General features: G+C 45.2%; 1 protein-coding gene across 1 annotated transcript in view; it reads right to left on the reverse strand.

The window, feature by feature from the left end:
* Window positions 1-2,159: 2,159 nt before the first annotated feature.
* The window catches only part of ADCY3 (adenylate cyclase 3), a 114,959-nt gene continuing 100,210 nt past the window's right edge, over window positions 2,160-16,908 (reverse strand). The window contains exons 13-21 of the mRNA XM_060754676.2: window positions 16,588-16,704; window positions 13,803-14,059; window positions 12,153-12,234; window positions 11,742-11,900; window positions 10,852-10,998; window positions 10,496-10,615; window positions 6,810-6,936; window positions 4,980-5,104; window positions 2,160-3,198 (exon numbers count right to left, since the gene is read on the reverse strand). Of these exons, the coding sequence (XP_060610659.2) occupies window positions 3,016-3,198; window positions 4,980-5,104; window positions 6,810-6,936; window positions 10,496-10,615; window positions 10,852-10,998; window positions 11,742-11,900; window positions 12,153-12,234; window positions 13,803-14,059; window positions 16,588-16,704 (1,317 nt within the window). The 3' untranslated portion in view covers window positions 2,160-3,015. The remainder of the gene's footprint in view (window positions 3,199-4,979; window positions 5,105-6,809; window positions 6,937-10,495; window positions 10,616-10,851; window positions 10,999-11,741; window positions 11,901-12,152; window positions 12,235-13,802; window positions 14,060-16,587; window positions 16,705-16,908) is intronic.

The raw sequence follows: 16,908 nt of genomic DNA on the forward strand, positions 1-16,908 counted from the left end.
AGTAGTCCTGCTGGCACAAGGGTTAAACCCTTGTGCCAGCAGGACTGCTGACCGGAAGGTCAATGGTTCAAATCTGGCGAGTGGGGTGAGCTCCTGCCTGGCAGCTCCAGCTTCTCATGTGTGGACATGAGAGAAGCCTCCCACAGGCACTGGGGGGCGCCTATAGATTTGAGTAATGAATACCCAAAGAGAATAGTATTTATTATGTCATTTCTACCCTGCCCTTCTCCCCCTGAATATTAGGTTTGGAGGTTATCCATTAAATCTAACACATGCAATTGATTAGTAATTGTGTGTAATTATGTGTTTGTTCTCTAGACTCTGAACCTGGCAATGCGCCGCCCTTGTTACTTTGGGTTGGGGGTGGTTAGGAGCATCTTTTATTATTAGCTCCTCTATTTGTGGGCGGCCTATGGCCATGAGCTGACTCATGTTTTTGCTTCAGTTGTCACATCTGGGCCAGAAAATTGGCCCGTCTCCTTTTAATATCCTTTTTTTCTTTTAGGGACTTGTTCCCTCCCAGAGTTAATTGCCCTGCGGTTCCATTTCATTTATCACGACCAATGAGTTCACGAAAAGATAAACACCCTCATGAAATAAAATTAACTCGTTTGCGGCTAATAGCTGTTTTCACGTTCTACCTATCGAGGAGCCTGCTGCCAATGCCTCTTGCTCGAATGTTAATCAGGCCGTGGGTGCGTTTCGGCAGAGCTCAGCGTTGGCGGATCCGGCAAGGATGCCAAGCGCTAGCAGAATGGATAGAGAAGGCAAGAGAGGAGCCCAAAAGCAAAGGCGGAAAGATGGGTGGGATGTTCGGGGTCTCACTCTCCCAATCCATTCGAAACACCGTCTACATTGCTCTATGACAGGCATGGGCAAACTTGGGCCTTCCAAGTGTTTTGGACTTCAACTCCCACCATTCCTAGCAGCCTCAGGCCCTTTCCTTTTCCCCCCTCAGCCACTTAAGAGCAGTTTTCCGGGCTGTATGGCCATGTTCCGGAAGCATTTTCTCCTGACGCGTTAGACTATCTAGAGAGGTTTTCTGGGCTGTATGGCCATTTTCCAAAAGCATTTTCTCTTGACGTTAGAGCACCTAGAGCAGTTTTCCGGACTGTATCCCATGTACCAGAAGCATTTTCTCCTGATGCGTTTGAGCACCTAGAGAGGTTTTCCGGGCTGTATGGCCATGTTCCGGAAGCATTTTCTCCTGACACGTTTGAGCACCTAGAGAGGTTTTCCGGGCTCTATGGCAATGTTCCGGAAGCATTTTCTCCTGACGTTAGAGCAGCTAGAGAGGTTTTCCGGATTGTATGGCCATGTTCCAGAAGCATTTTCTCCTGACGCGTTAGAGCACCTACAGAGGTTTTCCGCGCTGTATGGCCATTTTCCAGAAGCATTTTCTCCTGACCCGTTAGAGCACCTAGAGAGGTTTTCCGGGCTGTTGGCCATGTTCCAGAAGCATTTTCCCCTGACGCGTTAGAGCACCTAGAGGAGTTTTACGGGCTGTATGGCCATGTTCCAGAAGCATTTCCTCCTGACGGGTTAGAACAACTAGAGAGGTTTTCCAGGCTGTATGACCATGTTCCAGAAGCATTGTCTCCTGATGCGTTAGAGCACCTAGAGCAGTTTTCCGGGCTGTATGGCCATGTTCCAGAAGCATTTCCACATCTATGGCCAGGGACCACTCTGACCAGGGACCACTCTCAAACATTAGTTTCTGATGTTCAAAAATCCTACTGTCCCAATCTGAATCGATCATTGAGTCAATGGGATTTATTCCCATTTCAACTTGCCATTCAACCAATGATTCAATTGGGTTGTTGTAGGTTTTTTCGGGCTATATGGCCATGTTCTAGAGGCATTCTCTCCTGACGTTTCACCTGCATCTATAGCAAGCATCCTCAGAGGTAGATCTGTTGGAACTAGGAAAAATAGTTTATATATCTGTGGAATGACCAGGGTGGGACAAAGAACTCTTGTCTGTTGGAGCTAGGTATGAATGTTTCAATTGATTGACACTTTTGATAGTAATTAAGAGGATTTAGACCAAGCATGGGGAAACTTCGGCCCTCCAGGTGTTTTGGACTCCAACTCTCCCTTTCGGAAGCCTCCCTCCATTCCCATCTTATTCTCCATCACAAAACATGACACCACACACCTTTAAAACCAAACTCGCTCTATTTGAGAAACTAGAGAAATAATTTACATTTTTTTTTGTCCAGCATAACAATCGGATGAAGGCGTTCGTTCAGTAAAAACAGTCTCGCACCAGATAAACCTCTTCCTTTATTGTATTTTGTTAAAGCATCAGAAGTGAGGGCCGCAAAAGAGGGCAAGGCGCAGCCAGAAAGAGGAGGCACCTTGCTTTCAGAATTAAAAATATAAAGAATCTTTTATATATATATATTTATATATATCTGAACTAGGACATCTTTAAAAAGTCAAAGAAAGATTGCACTTGATCGCCCCACCCGTCTTCCGTCTATTTTATCTACAGTGCTTTTTTTGTGGCAAAAAGTGAGTCCGCTTGAAGTAAGAAACAACAACAACAAGCCCAAGCGTGGCATCCTCTCCTCGCTCTCTCCTTCCTGCTGAGCTTGGGCTCCTCTTAGCGCTTTATTTGGCCTAAAGCTCAAGGCAGAGACCAGATCTATGGCACCGGAAACCCATTGGTGCCTCTTCTTCACTTGCTAAAGCAACCTACACATGTGGTGTTGCACCGAGAAATTCTTTTAACTCTTTCCAAAAGAGACAGGAATTCCTCCTCTTTCCTCCGCCTTGTCTCCATCCATCCAGAGGGATATGTAGACCCAGGTGTCCGAAGGAGCCCCTTGGCAAATAATAGCAAGCCTTAGAAAAACAAGAAAGGGACGGGGCAAACGGATTGGCTTCCTGAAATAATCTACTGGTGTTAGCAGTGTGTGTACAGCAACCTCCCCGCCCAGAAGAAGACCCGCTTTGCCTCTGTCGGCACCGAGGTGCCCGCTAGCTTCCGTAATTGGCTTCCGTAGCCCTTCAAGAGCAGTCAACCACTTGGTGGGGAAGTGTCACGCAGGAGCCGTTGACAAAGGAGCCTTGCTTCTCCCTCCCTTTCATGAAGTAGGTGAGCAGGTCGCCTTTGCCCTTGACGTAGATGTGCCCTCGGCGCACAAAGCGGAAGCCGTACTCCTTCAGGACCAGGTGCGTTTCCTCCACCACCTGCAGAGGTGAGAGAAAAAGGTGGGGATGGAATTGCCACCTCTCAACACTGGAGGCTTAGCACAGCTGGTAAATCGTTAGCAATTGTAAGCTCTATCATAGAATCCTAGAGTTGGAAGAGACCTCATGGGCCATCCAGTCCAACCCCTTGCCAAGAAGCAGGAATATTTCATTGAAATCACCCCTGACAGATGGCCTTCCAGCCTCTGTTTAAAAGCTTCCAAAGAAGGAGCTTCCATCACACTCCAGGGCAGAGAGTTCCACTACTGAACGGCTCTCACAGTCAGGAAGTTCTTCCTCATGTTCAGATGGAATCTCCTCTCTTGTAGTTTGAAGCCATTGTTCCTTGTCCTAGTCTCCATGGAAGCAGAAAACAAGCTTGCTCGCTCCTCCCTGTGGCTTCCTCTCACATATTTACACATGGCTATCATATCTCCTCTCAGCCTTCTCTTCTTCAGGCTAAACATGCCCAGCTCCTTAAGCCACTCCTCATAGGGCTTGTTCTCCATTTTAGTCACCCTCCTCTGGACACATTCCAGCTTGTCAATATCTCTCTTGAATTGTGGTGGGATTGTGGTGCAGCCGGCTAAGTGTCAGCTGCATTAAGATCACTCTGACCAAAAGGTCATGAGTTTGAAGCCAGCCTGGGATGGAGTGGGTTTACAACCAATTGTGTGTAGCCTGTTGTCGACCTTTGCAACCAGAAAGACAGTTGCATCTGTCTTTCTGGTACCACCTTAAAGTGTGGGGAGGCTAAATTAACTGATTTATGAGGCCACAAAGAAGACTCCAGCAAAGCATTCCAGTGGAGAAGCATGTGGGGAATGCGGAAGTGCTTCATCAGTGTCGCAGATGGACAATTAAAGCGACAGCTGCCCTGTTGGCCAGAAAAAGTTAAATAGCCTCTGTGTGTGTCTGTATATGCTTGTATGTCAAAAATTGGCATTGAATGTTTGCCATATATGTGTACACTGTAATCCACCCTGAGTCCCCTGCGGGGTGAGAAGGGCGGAATATAAATGCTGTAAGTAAATAAGTAAATAAATAAATAAATTGTGGTGCCCAGAATTGGACACAATAGTCCAGTTGTGGTCTAACCAAAGCAGAATAGAGGGGTAGCATTACTTCCCTAGATTCTGCTTTGGTTAGACCACTCCTGGAATATTGTGTCCAATTCTGGGCACCACAATTCAAGAGAGATATTGACTATCAACCAAAAGGTTGCAAGTTCAAACCCCAGGTTTGGCGTGAGCTGCCAAATGACACCCTAGCTCATTGTTTACCTAAGCAATTCGAAAACAGCTGTAGCTGTAATTATAGAAATTAGGTACTGCTAAAAAGTGGAGGAGGTGTTTTACGACGCCATAATCGGAAAATGCTGGGCGACCAAAAGGAAGGAGGAAGTCCTGACGGCTCTTCGTCATAGAGGATAGAGCAACAGCTCCCCCTGGACTCTAGCCCAACCTTCTATGGCGCCAAAAACAGCTGGACATTGAGTCGAAACAAACCATCTCGTTCTGTTGTCTGTCTGTATTGTCTATACAAAACAGCATTGAATGTTGGCCAAGTATATGTACTGTGATCCTCCCTGAGTCCCCTTCTGGATGAGAAGGGCGGAATATAAATAAGGTATTGTTGTTGTTGTTGTTGTTATTTCACCTGTGTATCGCTGTTGGCTCTATTTATACCCAGGCATGGGCAAACTTGGGCCCTCCAAGTGTTCTGGACTTCAACTCCCACAACGCCTATCAGCGAGCGGTGTGCAGGAAGTGTGCCCTTACCTGGATGTTGCCCATGACGCCCGTGGACTCCATCCGGCTGGCCACGTTCACAGTGTTCCCCCAAATGTCGTAGTGAGGTTTGCGGGCACCAATGACCCCGGCCAGCACTGCACCTTTATTCATGCCTGTCCACACCATGAAAAGAGAGAATGAGAACATGCACACAAAGTTTCCGTTCTCTGTGATGCTATTTTCTTGCCTGAACACAGAATGAATTTACATTCTTTCCAGCCAGCAAATTAGTACAGGCAGTCCCCAAATTACAGCCTCCAGATGCCGGAGAGGAGGAGGGGAGAACAGAAGCCTTTGCCTCTGTTGTGTACTGTCTGTCTTTCTTGTTAACTGTGTAACTACAGAGGGAAGCCTTTTGGGTATCAAAGTTGCAGACAGTTCATCCACATGGTTTAAACGACAGATTAGATCTTACCTGTTTTCTGTAATTGACTGTAATTAGCTGACTATCTTTGACCTAATCGCTCGCTAATGAAAGCCAGTAGTACAGCTACCCCTTTTGAAACCTCGCAGCAGAGCCATTCATTCCGCAAGTGGAAGTGAGTATGTTATTTTGTCAAATTGTATATTATGTATTATATGTATTATATTGCAACTGGGTGCTGGTTAGCATATCTATTGTTTTGTCCTCTTCAAGTTTAGTTTATAAAGCCTCAGAAGATATTATTTCAAACGATTGAACAAACTGGGTTGTTGTAGGTTCTTTCGGGCAATATGACCATACTCTAGAGGCATTCTCTCCTGACGTTTCGCCTGCATCTATGGCAAGCATCCTCAAAGGTAGTGAGGTCTGGTGGAACTAGGAAAATGGGTTTATATATATTTCCTCCTTTCCTCCTTTCAACCATGAAGATGAACAAAATCTGGCTACCAGTATTAAAAAAAACTCTAAAATTAAAACGGCAAAATAGCAGAAGGAAAACAATCCGGGACATCTAATCACCTCTCAACAAAAGATTGTTCCAGGCACTGCCTGGCTATCAAATGCTAATCAAGGTGGTCAGTTGAAACATTCACACCTAGCTCCAGCAGACAAGAGTCCTTTGTCCCACCCTGGTCTTTCCACAGATATATAAATCCATTTTCCTAGTTCCAACAGACCTCACTACCTCTGAGGATGCTTGCCATAGATGCAGGCGAAACGTCGGGAGAGAATGCCTCTAGAACATGGTCATATAGCCCAAAAAAACCATCTGACGCCTAGTTACAAATGACTGAGACACCAAGAAGTGAGAAATCGTCCCCTAAGAAAGGAAATTCACCTCTGAAAGAGTAATTCTGGGGAAAAGGGGTCTTCACTGACGCTTCCTCACCAATAGTTGTTTCCATAACAAATCAATTTTTCCAAATCCCAATTATCACCGGGTCAGAAAGTGAGCTGAAATCTTCTGAACGGGATCACAGACAGCACAACAAATGCCACAGTGATGTTTGTTCTTCCCTATGTTATCCAAAGCGAAACTAAGATATATTTTAGGCTAGAGTTACTCTTCAGAAGCGTACCTAGAATCCTAGAGTTGGAAGAGACCTCATGGGCCATCCAGTCCAACCCCATTCTGCCAAGAAGCAGGAAAATTGCATTCAAAGCACCCTGACAGATGGCCATCCAACCTCTGTTTAAAAGCTTCCAAAGAAGGAGCCTCCACCACACTCCGGGGCAGAGAGTTCCACTGCTGAATGGCTTTCACAGTCAGGAAGTTCTTCCTCATGTTCAGATGGAATCTCCTCTCTTGTAGTTTGCAAATTCAACTTACGACTAAATCTAGAGAACCTATCTTGTCTGTAATTCGGAGATTGCCTGTAAAAGAGCCAACTTGCCTATTCGAAGCATGAAGTTATTAAACGACTGGTAGTTGATGTTCATCAAGGTCTCCTTCATGGCCAAGGCAAAGTCGGCCAGATCCGCCAGGTGCTGCCAGCGCTCCTTTTCGGAAAGGTCTTCCTTCTGAGGAGAGACAAGGACAGAAAAGCATGAGTAGGAGGAATGCACCTCGAAAGACAATGGTCTGAATTAAAGCATCCCTGGCAGCACACAAAACAAGAGTTTATCATGTGTATTTGTATTGATACGGACAAGGTGGAAAGCATTCAGAGAAGGGCAACCAAAATGGTCAAAGGTCTGGAAGCCAAGCCATCTGAGGAGCACCTCAGTCATGTTTCAATCATGTTCTTCACTGAAAGCCATTTAAGTTGATGTAGCATTCCTCCCAAGATGGCTATGGGGTCCAACCAGTCTGTTTTCCAACTAGATGCCCCTTCCCATTAAAAAAGGGAAAAGCATTTAAAACTGGGAAAGCAGCAACAACAGTAGTTTAGCAGGTCAGAAGCTTCTTGAGCGCAGCAGTAGAGCAAATATGCTTCAGCAGTTACAGAAGCAGATTCAAGCTTTTACAAAAGACTATTGAAAGAACTACTATTGAAAGTTAGGGTCTAGATATCTATTTATCTCTCTGGAGGCATCTTGTCTCTCTCCATGGTCACAGGAGGATTAGAGACTTGCTATGTAGCTAGAAACTTTGGATAATGAGCAGTGGAACTCTCTGCCCCGGAGTGTGGTGGTGGCTCCTTTTTGGAAGCTCTCAAACAGAGACTGGATGGCTGTCTGTCGGGGGTGCTTTGAATGCGATTTTCCTGCTTCTTGGCAGAATGGGGTTGGACTGGATGATCTACAAAGTCTCTTCCAACTGAATGATTCTATGTCCCAGAACAGTATCAGTCTAACAAACAGAAAAAGTAGGAAAGAATAGAGACACAGGAAGAGAAAGAGGATGTAAAAGAAAGACAACGAATCGATGACACACACACACATATATATACACACACACACACAACCAGGGAGATGAGGAGACTAAGTGCTGGTCTTGACCTACAAAACCCTATACGGTTCCAGCCCAGTGTATCTGTCCGAACGGATCCCCCTCTACATCCCACCTCGGAGTCCAAGATCTTCTGGGGAGGCCCTGCTCTCGACCCCGCCTCTATCACAAGTGAGGCTGGCGGGGACGAGGAGCAGGGCCTTCTCGGTGGTGGCCCCTCACCTATGGAACTCACTCCCCGGGGAGATTAGATCGGCGAATTCCCTTTTTTCTTTTAGAAAAAAACTGAAGACATGGATGTGGGACCGGGCATTTGGACATTCTGGCAGCTAAAGAAAGACCTTGATGATGAGCAGGAACTGACGAAACGGAATGGATTTATGGAACTCTGAGCGCTGAGCATAGGATTAGTTTACTATTGTATTAGTGTATTGTTATGTACTGATGATTTTAAATTGTTAACTGTTTTAGTGTTGTATGTATGTATATTTGATATAGGCATCGAATTGTGCCTTCCTTTGTAAGCCGCCCTGAGTCCCCCCTCGGGGGTGAGAAGGGCGGGGTAAAAGTAACTGAAATAAATAAATAAATAAATAAGATAGTTGCTGGGACTTTGTTTATTTTATATGTATTTGAGAGATGGGTGAGGCTTGTAGGAGAGAGAGATGACTTAAAATACCATCTTGTGTCTCTTTAATATCTGTGACCCAATACCACAAAGCTGTATTCAGCTCCACAGGATCTTCAGTCTTCGCTTCTATGGAGAATCTTTTCTTTAATAATTTGACTTCAGTATTTGAACTGAACAGAAAATTATTTATTTAAAGATTACTCAGGTTCACACAAGCTGGACAGTTACACAATATCTTCTTGTTGGTGTCACAGTTAACTCTTCGTTCTTATGGAAACATGAAACGGTTACTACTAATTAATCATTAAGAATGGTTTCTCTTCTGCTACCTCATGTTCTTTAAAACTTAGTTTCTTCCCTCGGTCTCTTGACTGGATCACTTTAAATCTTATGGTTTCTTCACTTTACTTATAATTCAACTGAATATTTACTCTTCATCGAGCACCTTTCACTTCAGTCTTTCTGACACATTAAATCCAAATTCCCACTTTTATTACTTCAGACTTGACACAGAAGTCACAATAAAACTGTCGGGAATCTCTTTCCTCTTACTCTTACTCTTAAAATACCCAGGCTGAAGAATAAACTGGTTATAATAAACCCCTGAGTCCTACTCTGATAGCAAGGACCAGTCCTTCCATTTAGCTGCCTTTTTAAACTATGCTCTCTCCTCCATCATCATCATCACTTTATTTCTTAATTAGTCGCTCTCCACCAAGGTGCTCCGAGCGACTTACAATTTAAAACAGTTTATACACAATATAAAACATTCAATATAAAAACATTCAACATAAAAACATTCAGCAGTGACTATGGCAAAATTTGATCCGGTTACTTAAATGCACAACCAAACAGCCAAGTCTTGAGCGCCTTTGCAAAAGGTTGCAACTCCGACATTGCTCTAATGTATGGAGGCAATGAGTTCCACAGAATTGGAGCATTGATCGAAAAAGCTCTACGCCTTGTAGCTTCCAAATGTGCCTCCCTAGGACCCGGTATGTATAGGAGATTTTCCTGGGTGGATCGAGGTGACCACTGATGGAGAAAAGGAATGAGGCGGTCCCTAAGATAGAAAGGTCCTTGGCCATTTTGAGCTCTAAATGTCAGGATCGGTATCTTCTAAGAGATCCGATGTTCTATTGGTAGCCAAGGCAATTGTTGCAGAATCGGTGTAATATGGGATCTTATAGATGATCCCGCTAGCAGCCTGGCTGCCGCATTTTGGACCATTCGAATCTTCTGGGTCGTTGACTTTGGAAGGCCGGTATATAAGGCATTGCAATAGTCCAACCCAGTGGTGACTGTTGCGTGGATTACCGTTGCCAATGCTTCTACCGAAAGGTAGGATGCCAATTTCCTTGCCTGGCGAAGATGAAAAAAGGCCTGCTTCCTTATGGCAGTGATCTGGCCCTCCATCGTCAGTGATGAGTCCAACACAACCCCAAGGCTTTTAACAGTGGCAGACGGAACCAGAGCTTCCCCATCGAAATCGGGCAGAGACTGGGTTAATTCTGGCGTCTGGCCGGGCCAGAGTATCTCAGTTTTTGCAGGGTTGACTTTTAGTCTGCTTGCTCGTAGCCAACTCATCACTGCTTCCAAACACAGCTTAAAGTTCTTAGGAATCGCAGTTATTCCAGGTTCAAGACGCAAGAGTAACTGGGTATCATCTGCATACTGGTAGCACTCCAGTGGCAGCTATCTCCACCCCTTTTGCTTCTGCTTGGAGGCCTATGTCGCTATGGCAACGCATCAGCTACACAGACACCTACATTTCAGACTAACCTGCCTGCACTATATATCACTCAATAAAACCTTTTCTTTAAAAAAACTCATATAAATTAAGTAATTTGTAACAGAGGGCTATAAGAGAAGGGCTTTCCCTGTCAGCTGACTCATCTGCCTATCTATGTCCAGGATGTGGTTGAGTTCCAACATGGATAACCATTCAGTGATCAGGAGAGTAAGCCACCAAAACAAAAGGACTGGGAGGCCTGAGGTTGGGAGCGCAATTGGCACCCCATGGAAGGAACATGCATGAGCTGTACTTCTCTCCTTACCTTAACTGTGTTGTTATAACCATTGGTGCTGACGTCAGGTGTCACACCAGAAGCCGCCATGTAGGTGCTGCCGATGGTTTTGATCTTGGTGATGCATCGGAACTGGGGGTCGTCTAGGAGCTGCGGGAATTAGGGAGCATAAATAAGTAAACCATGGATGGGCAAACTTGGGCCCTCCAGGTGTTTTGGACTTCAACTTCCACAATTCCTCACAGCCAGTAGGCTGTGAGGAATTGTGTGAGTTGAAGTCCAAAACACCTGGAGGGCCCAAGTTTGCCCATGCCTGAAGTAAAGCATCTTAGAGACCAAGCAACCAATCAGCTGGCTATGTTTGCTCCTGATCTCAGGTGACTTACAGCATCAAAATCCGAAATGATCTCGTTGAGGAAGCGCAGACATTCGATCCCACCATTGTTGATGCTCTCCTCTGTGTAGAAGTCGGCGAAGTTGGGAAGGGAGGCGAACATGACCCCAATCTCATCGTAAGACTGGCTGTACAGCTCCTGAAGGACAAGAGGCAGAATCCCATTACATTTGGAGGCCACCTCCATCACAACTATTGACTTATGGCAAACTGATTGGGGTTTTGTTTTGTTTGTTGACCAACTTGCCCAAGATCACCCAATGGCATTCCATAGCTGAATAAAGATTTCAGCCTTAGTCTCCAGAGTCACAGTCCAATGCTCAACCCACTATGGTTGTGATTAAGTCAACCTTGATAGGTTCTTGTGGGTTTTTTCGGGCTATACGGCCATGTTCTAGAGGCACTCGCTCCTGACGTTTCGCCTGCATCTATGGCAAGCATCCTCAGAGGTAGTGAGGTCTGTTGGAATTAGCACAATGGGTTTATATATGTGTGGAATGACCAGAGTGGGAGAAAGGACTCTTGTCTGCTGGAGCTAGGTGTGAATGTTTCAACCGACCACCTTCATTAGCATTTGAAGGCCTGGCTGAGCCTGGGAAAATCTTCTGTTGAGAGGTGTTTTTTGCAGACTCAGCCAGGCCTTCAAATGCCAATGATGGTTATCCAACATTTTTGCTTATCCAACGTTCTGCTGGCCTGTTGATATTGGATAAGCAAGACACTACTGTAAGCAACCACTACTTAATGTTGTGTACAACAGAACACATCAACCCATGAAAACTCATGTGCTTCTAAGATTCCTTCTCCCATATTAAATTTCAATCATCCCTATCCAACATAGCCAGTGGTAAAGGATTATGAGAGCTGTAGTCCACCACTCGCCTCGTCCCGCTTCTTGGATCCCAGGAAATGCCGCGCCACGTGATCCGGCAGCATGTTGGTAACCAAGGCCTCGTTCCAGCGCCGCATCTCGTAGACCCGCTCTTTCTGGTCGTGAACATCGATCTTCCACAGGAATAAGGTCCGGGCCAGCTTCTCCACCTGCAAAAGTATTTGCTTATTTATTATAGGTGAACACCTAAAGAAATGCTAGTCTGTGTCTGCATAGACCAAGCATGGGCCAACTTCAGCCCTCCAGGTGTTTTGGACTTCAACTCCCACAATTCCTAACAGCCGGTAGGCTGTTAGGAATTGTGGGAGTTGGAGTCCAAAACACCTGGAGGGCTGAAGTTGGCCCATGCTTGGTCTAAATCTTTTTACAATATTTCCATTAACACAAAATAATCTACTCACATGGCGGGAGAAATAGTAGAAACTGAGCATCATCACCAAAATCATGACCGTCATGGAGTATTTGGATGAAACTAGTGAGTCCCTACAAGAAAGAGCAAGATTGGTTAAGAACCACAGTATAAACCACATATTTCAGGGTTGGAATTATACATTCAGCAAAGTCACAGTTTCTCCTGAGCTCCAACACTTCAGTCACTTCAGATTTGTGGATGACACCTTCACCATTTGGAGCCATGGAGAAGAAGAACTCAACAGGTTCCTGGACCATCTTAACAGCATCCACCCAAACATCCAGTTCACTATGGAAAAAGAAAAGGAAGGAAGACTGCCTTTTCTAGATGTCCTAGTTATCCACAAACCAGATCAACAATTGGGTCACACCGTCTACAGAAAACCCACACACAGATAGATATCTACATAAAAACTCCAACCATCACCCAAGTCAAAAAAGAAGCACCATTAAAGCCTTGGCAGACCGTGCAAAAAGAATCTGCGAAGCCCACCTCCTCCAAGATGAACTGAACCACCTCAACTGGGCTCTCCAGGCCAATGGATACTCCACCTCAGACATCAGAAGAGCTGTAAGACCAAGAACAAGCCACAAGAGTAAAGACCAAGATCCACCCAGAGGAAAAGTGTTCTTGCCATACATCAAGGTACCACTGACCGCAGAGTGAAGCTGATGAGGAAACACAACATACAAACTATCTACAGACCCACCAAGGAAATCCAACAAATGCTACGTTCAGCAAAGGACAAGAGGGATCCTCTCATCTCTGCAGGAGTCTACCATGTACCATGCAGCTGTGGAGAAGTCTACATAGAGACCACCAAGTGCAGTGCCCAAACACGAATCAAGGAACATGAAAGGCACTGCAGACTACTTCAACCTGAGAAGTCAGCCATAGCAGAGCACCTGATGAACCAGCCTGGACACATTGTTTGAGAGCACAGAAATGCTGGACCACACCAACAACCACCATGTCAGACTACGCAGAGAAGCCATTGAAGTTCACAGGCATGTGGACAGTTTCAACAGAGAGGAAGAGACCATGAGAATGAGCAGCATCTGGCTACCAGTATTAAAAAACTCTAGAATTACAACAGCAAAACAGCGGAGAGGAAACAACCAGGCACATCTTAACACCTCTCAACAAAAGATTTTCCCAGGCTCAGCCAGGCTTTCAAATGCTAATGAAGGTGGTCAGTTGAAACGTTCACACCTAGCTCCAGCAGAGAAGGGCTCTTTGCCCCACCCCGGCCATTCCACAGATATATAAACCCATTGTCCTGGTTCCAGCGGACCTCACTACCTCTGAGGATGCTTGCCATAGATGCAGGCGAAACGTCAGGAGAAAAATTGCCTCTAGAACATGGCCCTATAGCCTGAAAAAACCCACAAGAACCTACTTCAGTCACATTTTGTAATACCAGCCCAACAGAGAGAAAAATGTAAATTTATGTTTGTTTTAGCAGGACATCCTGCAGTGTGTTTTGCAATAGTTTCTCAATGACTTATCTCCATGAGTTTCAGTTCGTGGCACGAAAAATGAAATTTCTGGAGTAGAACAACAACTTTTGAAGTAAGGACCGCACAATTAAACAGGAAACAATACTTTCAAACCGAGAAGGCGCCCCGGCAGCTCTTACGTGCTCTCTTTGAGGCGGTTCTTGTCGTACGTATCGAAGATCTGCCTCCAGGCCAGGATGTTGACGACGCCCACGGTCGAGGTGATCAGCACCATCAAGGTGAGCTTGACCATGTGGCTGACCTGGACCAGCATGATGGTGGCGATGAGCGCCAGGACGGCGATGTAGCTGTAGTACTTGGGGTTCTCCACACAGCCCTTCACAACCAGCTCGGGTTTCGTGTCGTTGAAAACCGTATAGTATTGCTTGCAGCTGAGCTGCGGAAGCAGGAAAGGTGTATTTATACAGAAGGCAGACCTAATACTATATCCCAGGCATGGGCAAACTTTGGCCCTCCAGGTGTTTTGGACTCCAACTCCCACAATTCCTAACAGCCGGTAGGCTGTTAGGAATTGTGGGAGTTGGAGTCCAAAACACCTGGAGAGCCAAAGTTTGCCCATGCTGGTATAGATACACCTAGATCCAGCAGAGGGTGACAAATAGCTAAAACAACATGTAGGAAGTGCAATGTTTGCAGAAAACATTACCTTGCAAAATACTATAATATATCTCATATGGACTCACCTACAGCAGTGTCTCTCAACCTTTCTAATGCCATGACCCCTTAATATAGTTAACCCACTTGCACCACTCCGGATACACAGTTCCTCTGGCTCGTCCGGAGTGGTGCAAGTGGGTTAATACACTTAACCCACTTGCACCACTCCGGATGAGCCAGAGGAACTCGACGCTAGAGTATGTATTTGTATTCAGATTCTATTTCTGAAACGCTGGCGTCTGCAGGGTTATGCCACTCAAGAAAAGTTGCATATTTGTGCATGCAGTGGGACTTCGGTATCCACTGGAATTTGGCGACTGGATCCCTGTGGATACCAAAATCCATGGTGGTGGAGAACAACAACAACAATTCTTGCCAAATAACATCATAGAGTCGCAGTGGAGTACCTAGAAAATGCCTAGAGAACTTTGAATATGTTTTAATGGTTTTTAACTGGTAATTTTTAAAATCCTGTTTATACGAGGGATGAGTGAAAAGTAATGCCTCCACCTTCGTAACTCCTCAACAAATGGCAGTACTGGTATGCAGCAGGTATTGGCTTGTTCAGTAGACTTTTCTCTACAGTTCCATTTTGGCAGGAAGCCTAAGCATTGAATGGTTGCGTTGTTAAAGTGTGAAGTATGGAACCCTGCGCAGACAGACAGTCAATGCGACTTAAGCAATGTGCAGTCATTGAATTCTGGACAGAAGAAGGTGTCATCCCAAAGGATATTCATCGGAGAACGCAAGCTGTTTATGGTGATTGTGTTGATGTGAGTACTGTGCATCGTTGGGTGAGAAAGTTTAAAGATGTTGAGGTGGGAACATCTGACTTGAATGACAAACAAAGAGTTGGACGTCTTCTGACAGCAACCACCGAGTATCACAAGCAAAAGGTTGACAGATTGATTCAGGACGATCATCATATCACTCAGAGAGAAATTTCGAGCATAATCGGCATTTCACAAGAACGTGTGGGTCACATTATTGCTTGGCTTGGCTATTGGAAGATCTGTGCACGATGGGTACCCAGGATGAGAGAACTGTGAGACACTGGTTGCGGAAACAGAGCGTCAACTTCTTCTGTGACGGCTTCAGAAAACTTGTCCATCGTTGGCAGAAATGTACCCAATTGTCTGGTGATTATGTGGAAAAGTGAATAGTGGTAGTTAAAGAGCACATTCTAAGGATTACTTCTGAATTTGGTTTATTAAAATATTCCCATCCAAACCCAAGTAACAAAGGTGGAGGCATTACTTTTCATTCAACCCTTATATCATATAAGAACAACAATAAAACAACAATGTGTTATTATGCTTGCTTCAGACAGACAAGGGTTCTTTCTCCCATTCCACAGATAGATAGATAGATAGATAGATAGATAGATAGATAAGATAGATAGGCACTCCACTAGCCTCATTGCCCAACAGAACTTCTGAAGATGCCAGCCACAGATGCAGGCAAAACGTTAGGAGAAAATGCTACTGGAAATGGTCATACAGCCCGAAAAACTCACAGCAATCCAACAATAATAATAATGTTAGGAGAACTCACCACCATTAAAGCCTGTTTTAATGTTTACATATACATATATTTTATGCTAATGCTTTTATATGAAACCACTTTGAGTCTCTTCCTTCAGGAGAGATAAAACGGGGTATAAATAAATATCATCTTCATAGAGAAGACATACTTCGGTGGATTTGGAAAAATCAAACCATGATACCGGTCCCACAGATATGGGGTCCATATTGTATTGCAAGTGATCCGCCTTATAGCAGATCCTGATGGTGAAGATGGGTGACAAACCCATTTCTTCTTCTCTCTTTCGGTCTCTCCTCCCTTGCGTTTCTGAAACCTCACCAAGGTTTCGCAGCATGGAAATGGCAATATTTCCATATCAGCTTCATCACAGAAGGGTTCAAGGTCTGGCCAATTATTAACAGTGTCTAAAAATACTCTCCGCTGCAGCTGGCCTTTCTCTAATTCCCCTTAATGATCTCCCCGGTGCAGTTCTGTAAACAATTATTGGCTCCGCCAGAAGGAGAGGCTCGGCCAGGGAGAAGTCCCACGGCCCACCCATGAAGAAAGAGCATCTAGGGTGAACGTTAGGTTGAGTGTCACTAAATGGGGTTTGAACTGGATGGACTCGGGATCCATTCCAACTCTAGGATCCTATGATTCCAAGAAAAGGCTGTAGAGGCAAGGAGTGGGTTCCTCTGCTTTTGCTCCATATGCCTTACTCACCATGTCCACGATGTCCGCCATGGTGATGATGAAAATGGCAGACATCGCCCACGTGTTCCTGGCCCATCGCGTCCGGTCGATCCAGGTGGAGAAAGCCACGAGTTTCCTTGGGAAAACCTGGAAAAGGAGAAAACCCAGGAGACCTTTCTGACAATTTCCTATGTTTCGGCAAGGAGAATCAATCACGGGAGACTGGGGGCATCTACAGATCCTGCAAGGAAGACTCCAGCAAGACATGGAGAGAGAGTTGCCAGATGTACAAGCTGGGTTTAGAAAAGGCAGAGGAACCAGAGACCAAATTGCCAATATCCGGATGCTAGA

This window comes from Anolis sagrei, chromosome 1, assembly GCF_037176765.1.
Source record: "Anolis sagrei isolate rAnoSag1 chromosome 1, rAnoSag1.mat, whole genome shotgun sequence".
Classification (NCBI taxonomy): domain Eukaryota; kingdom Metazoa; phylum Chordata; class Lepidosauria; order Squamata; family Dactyloidae; genus Anolis; species Anolis sagrei.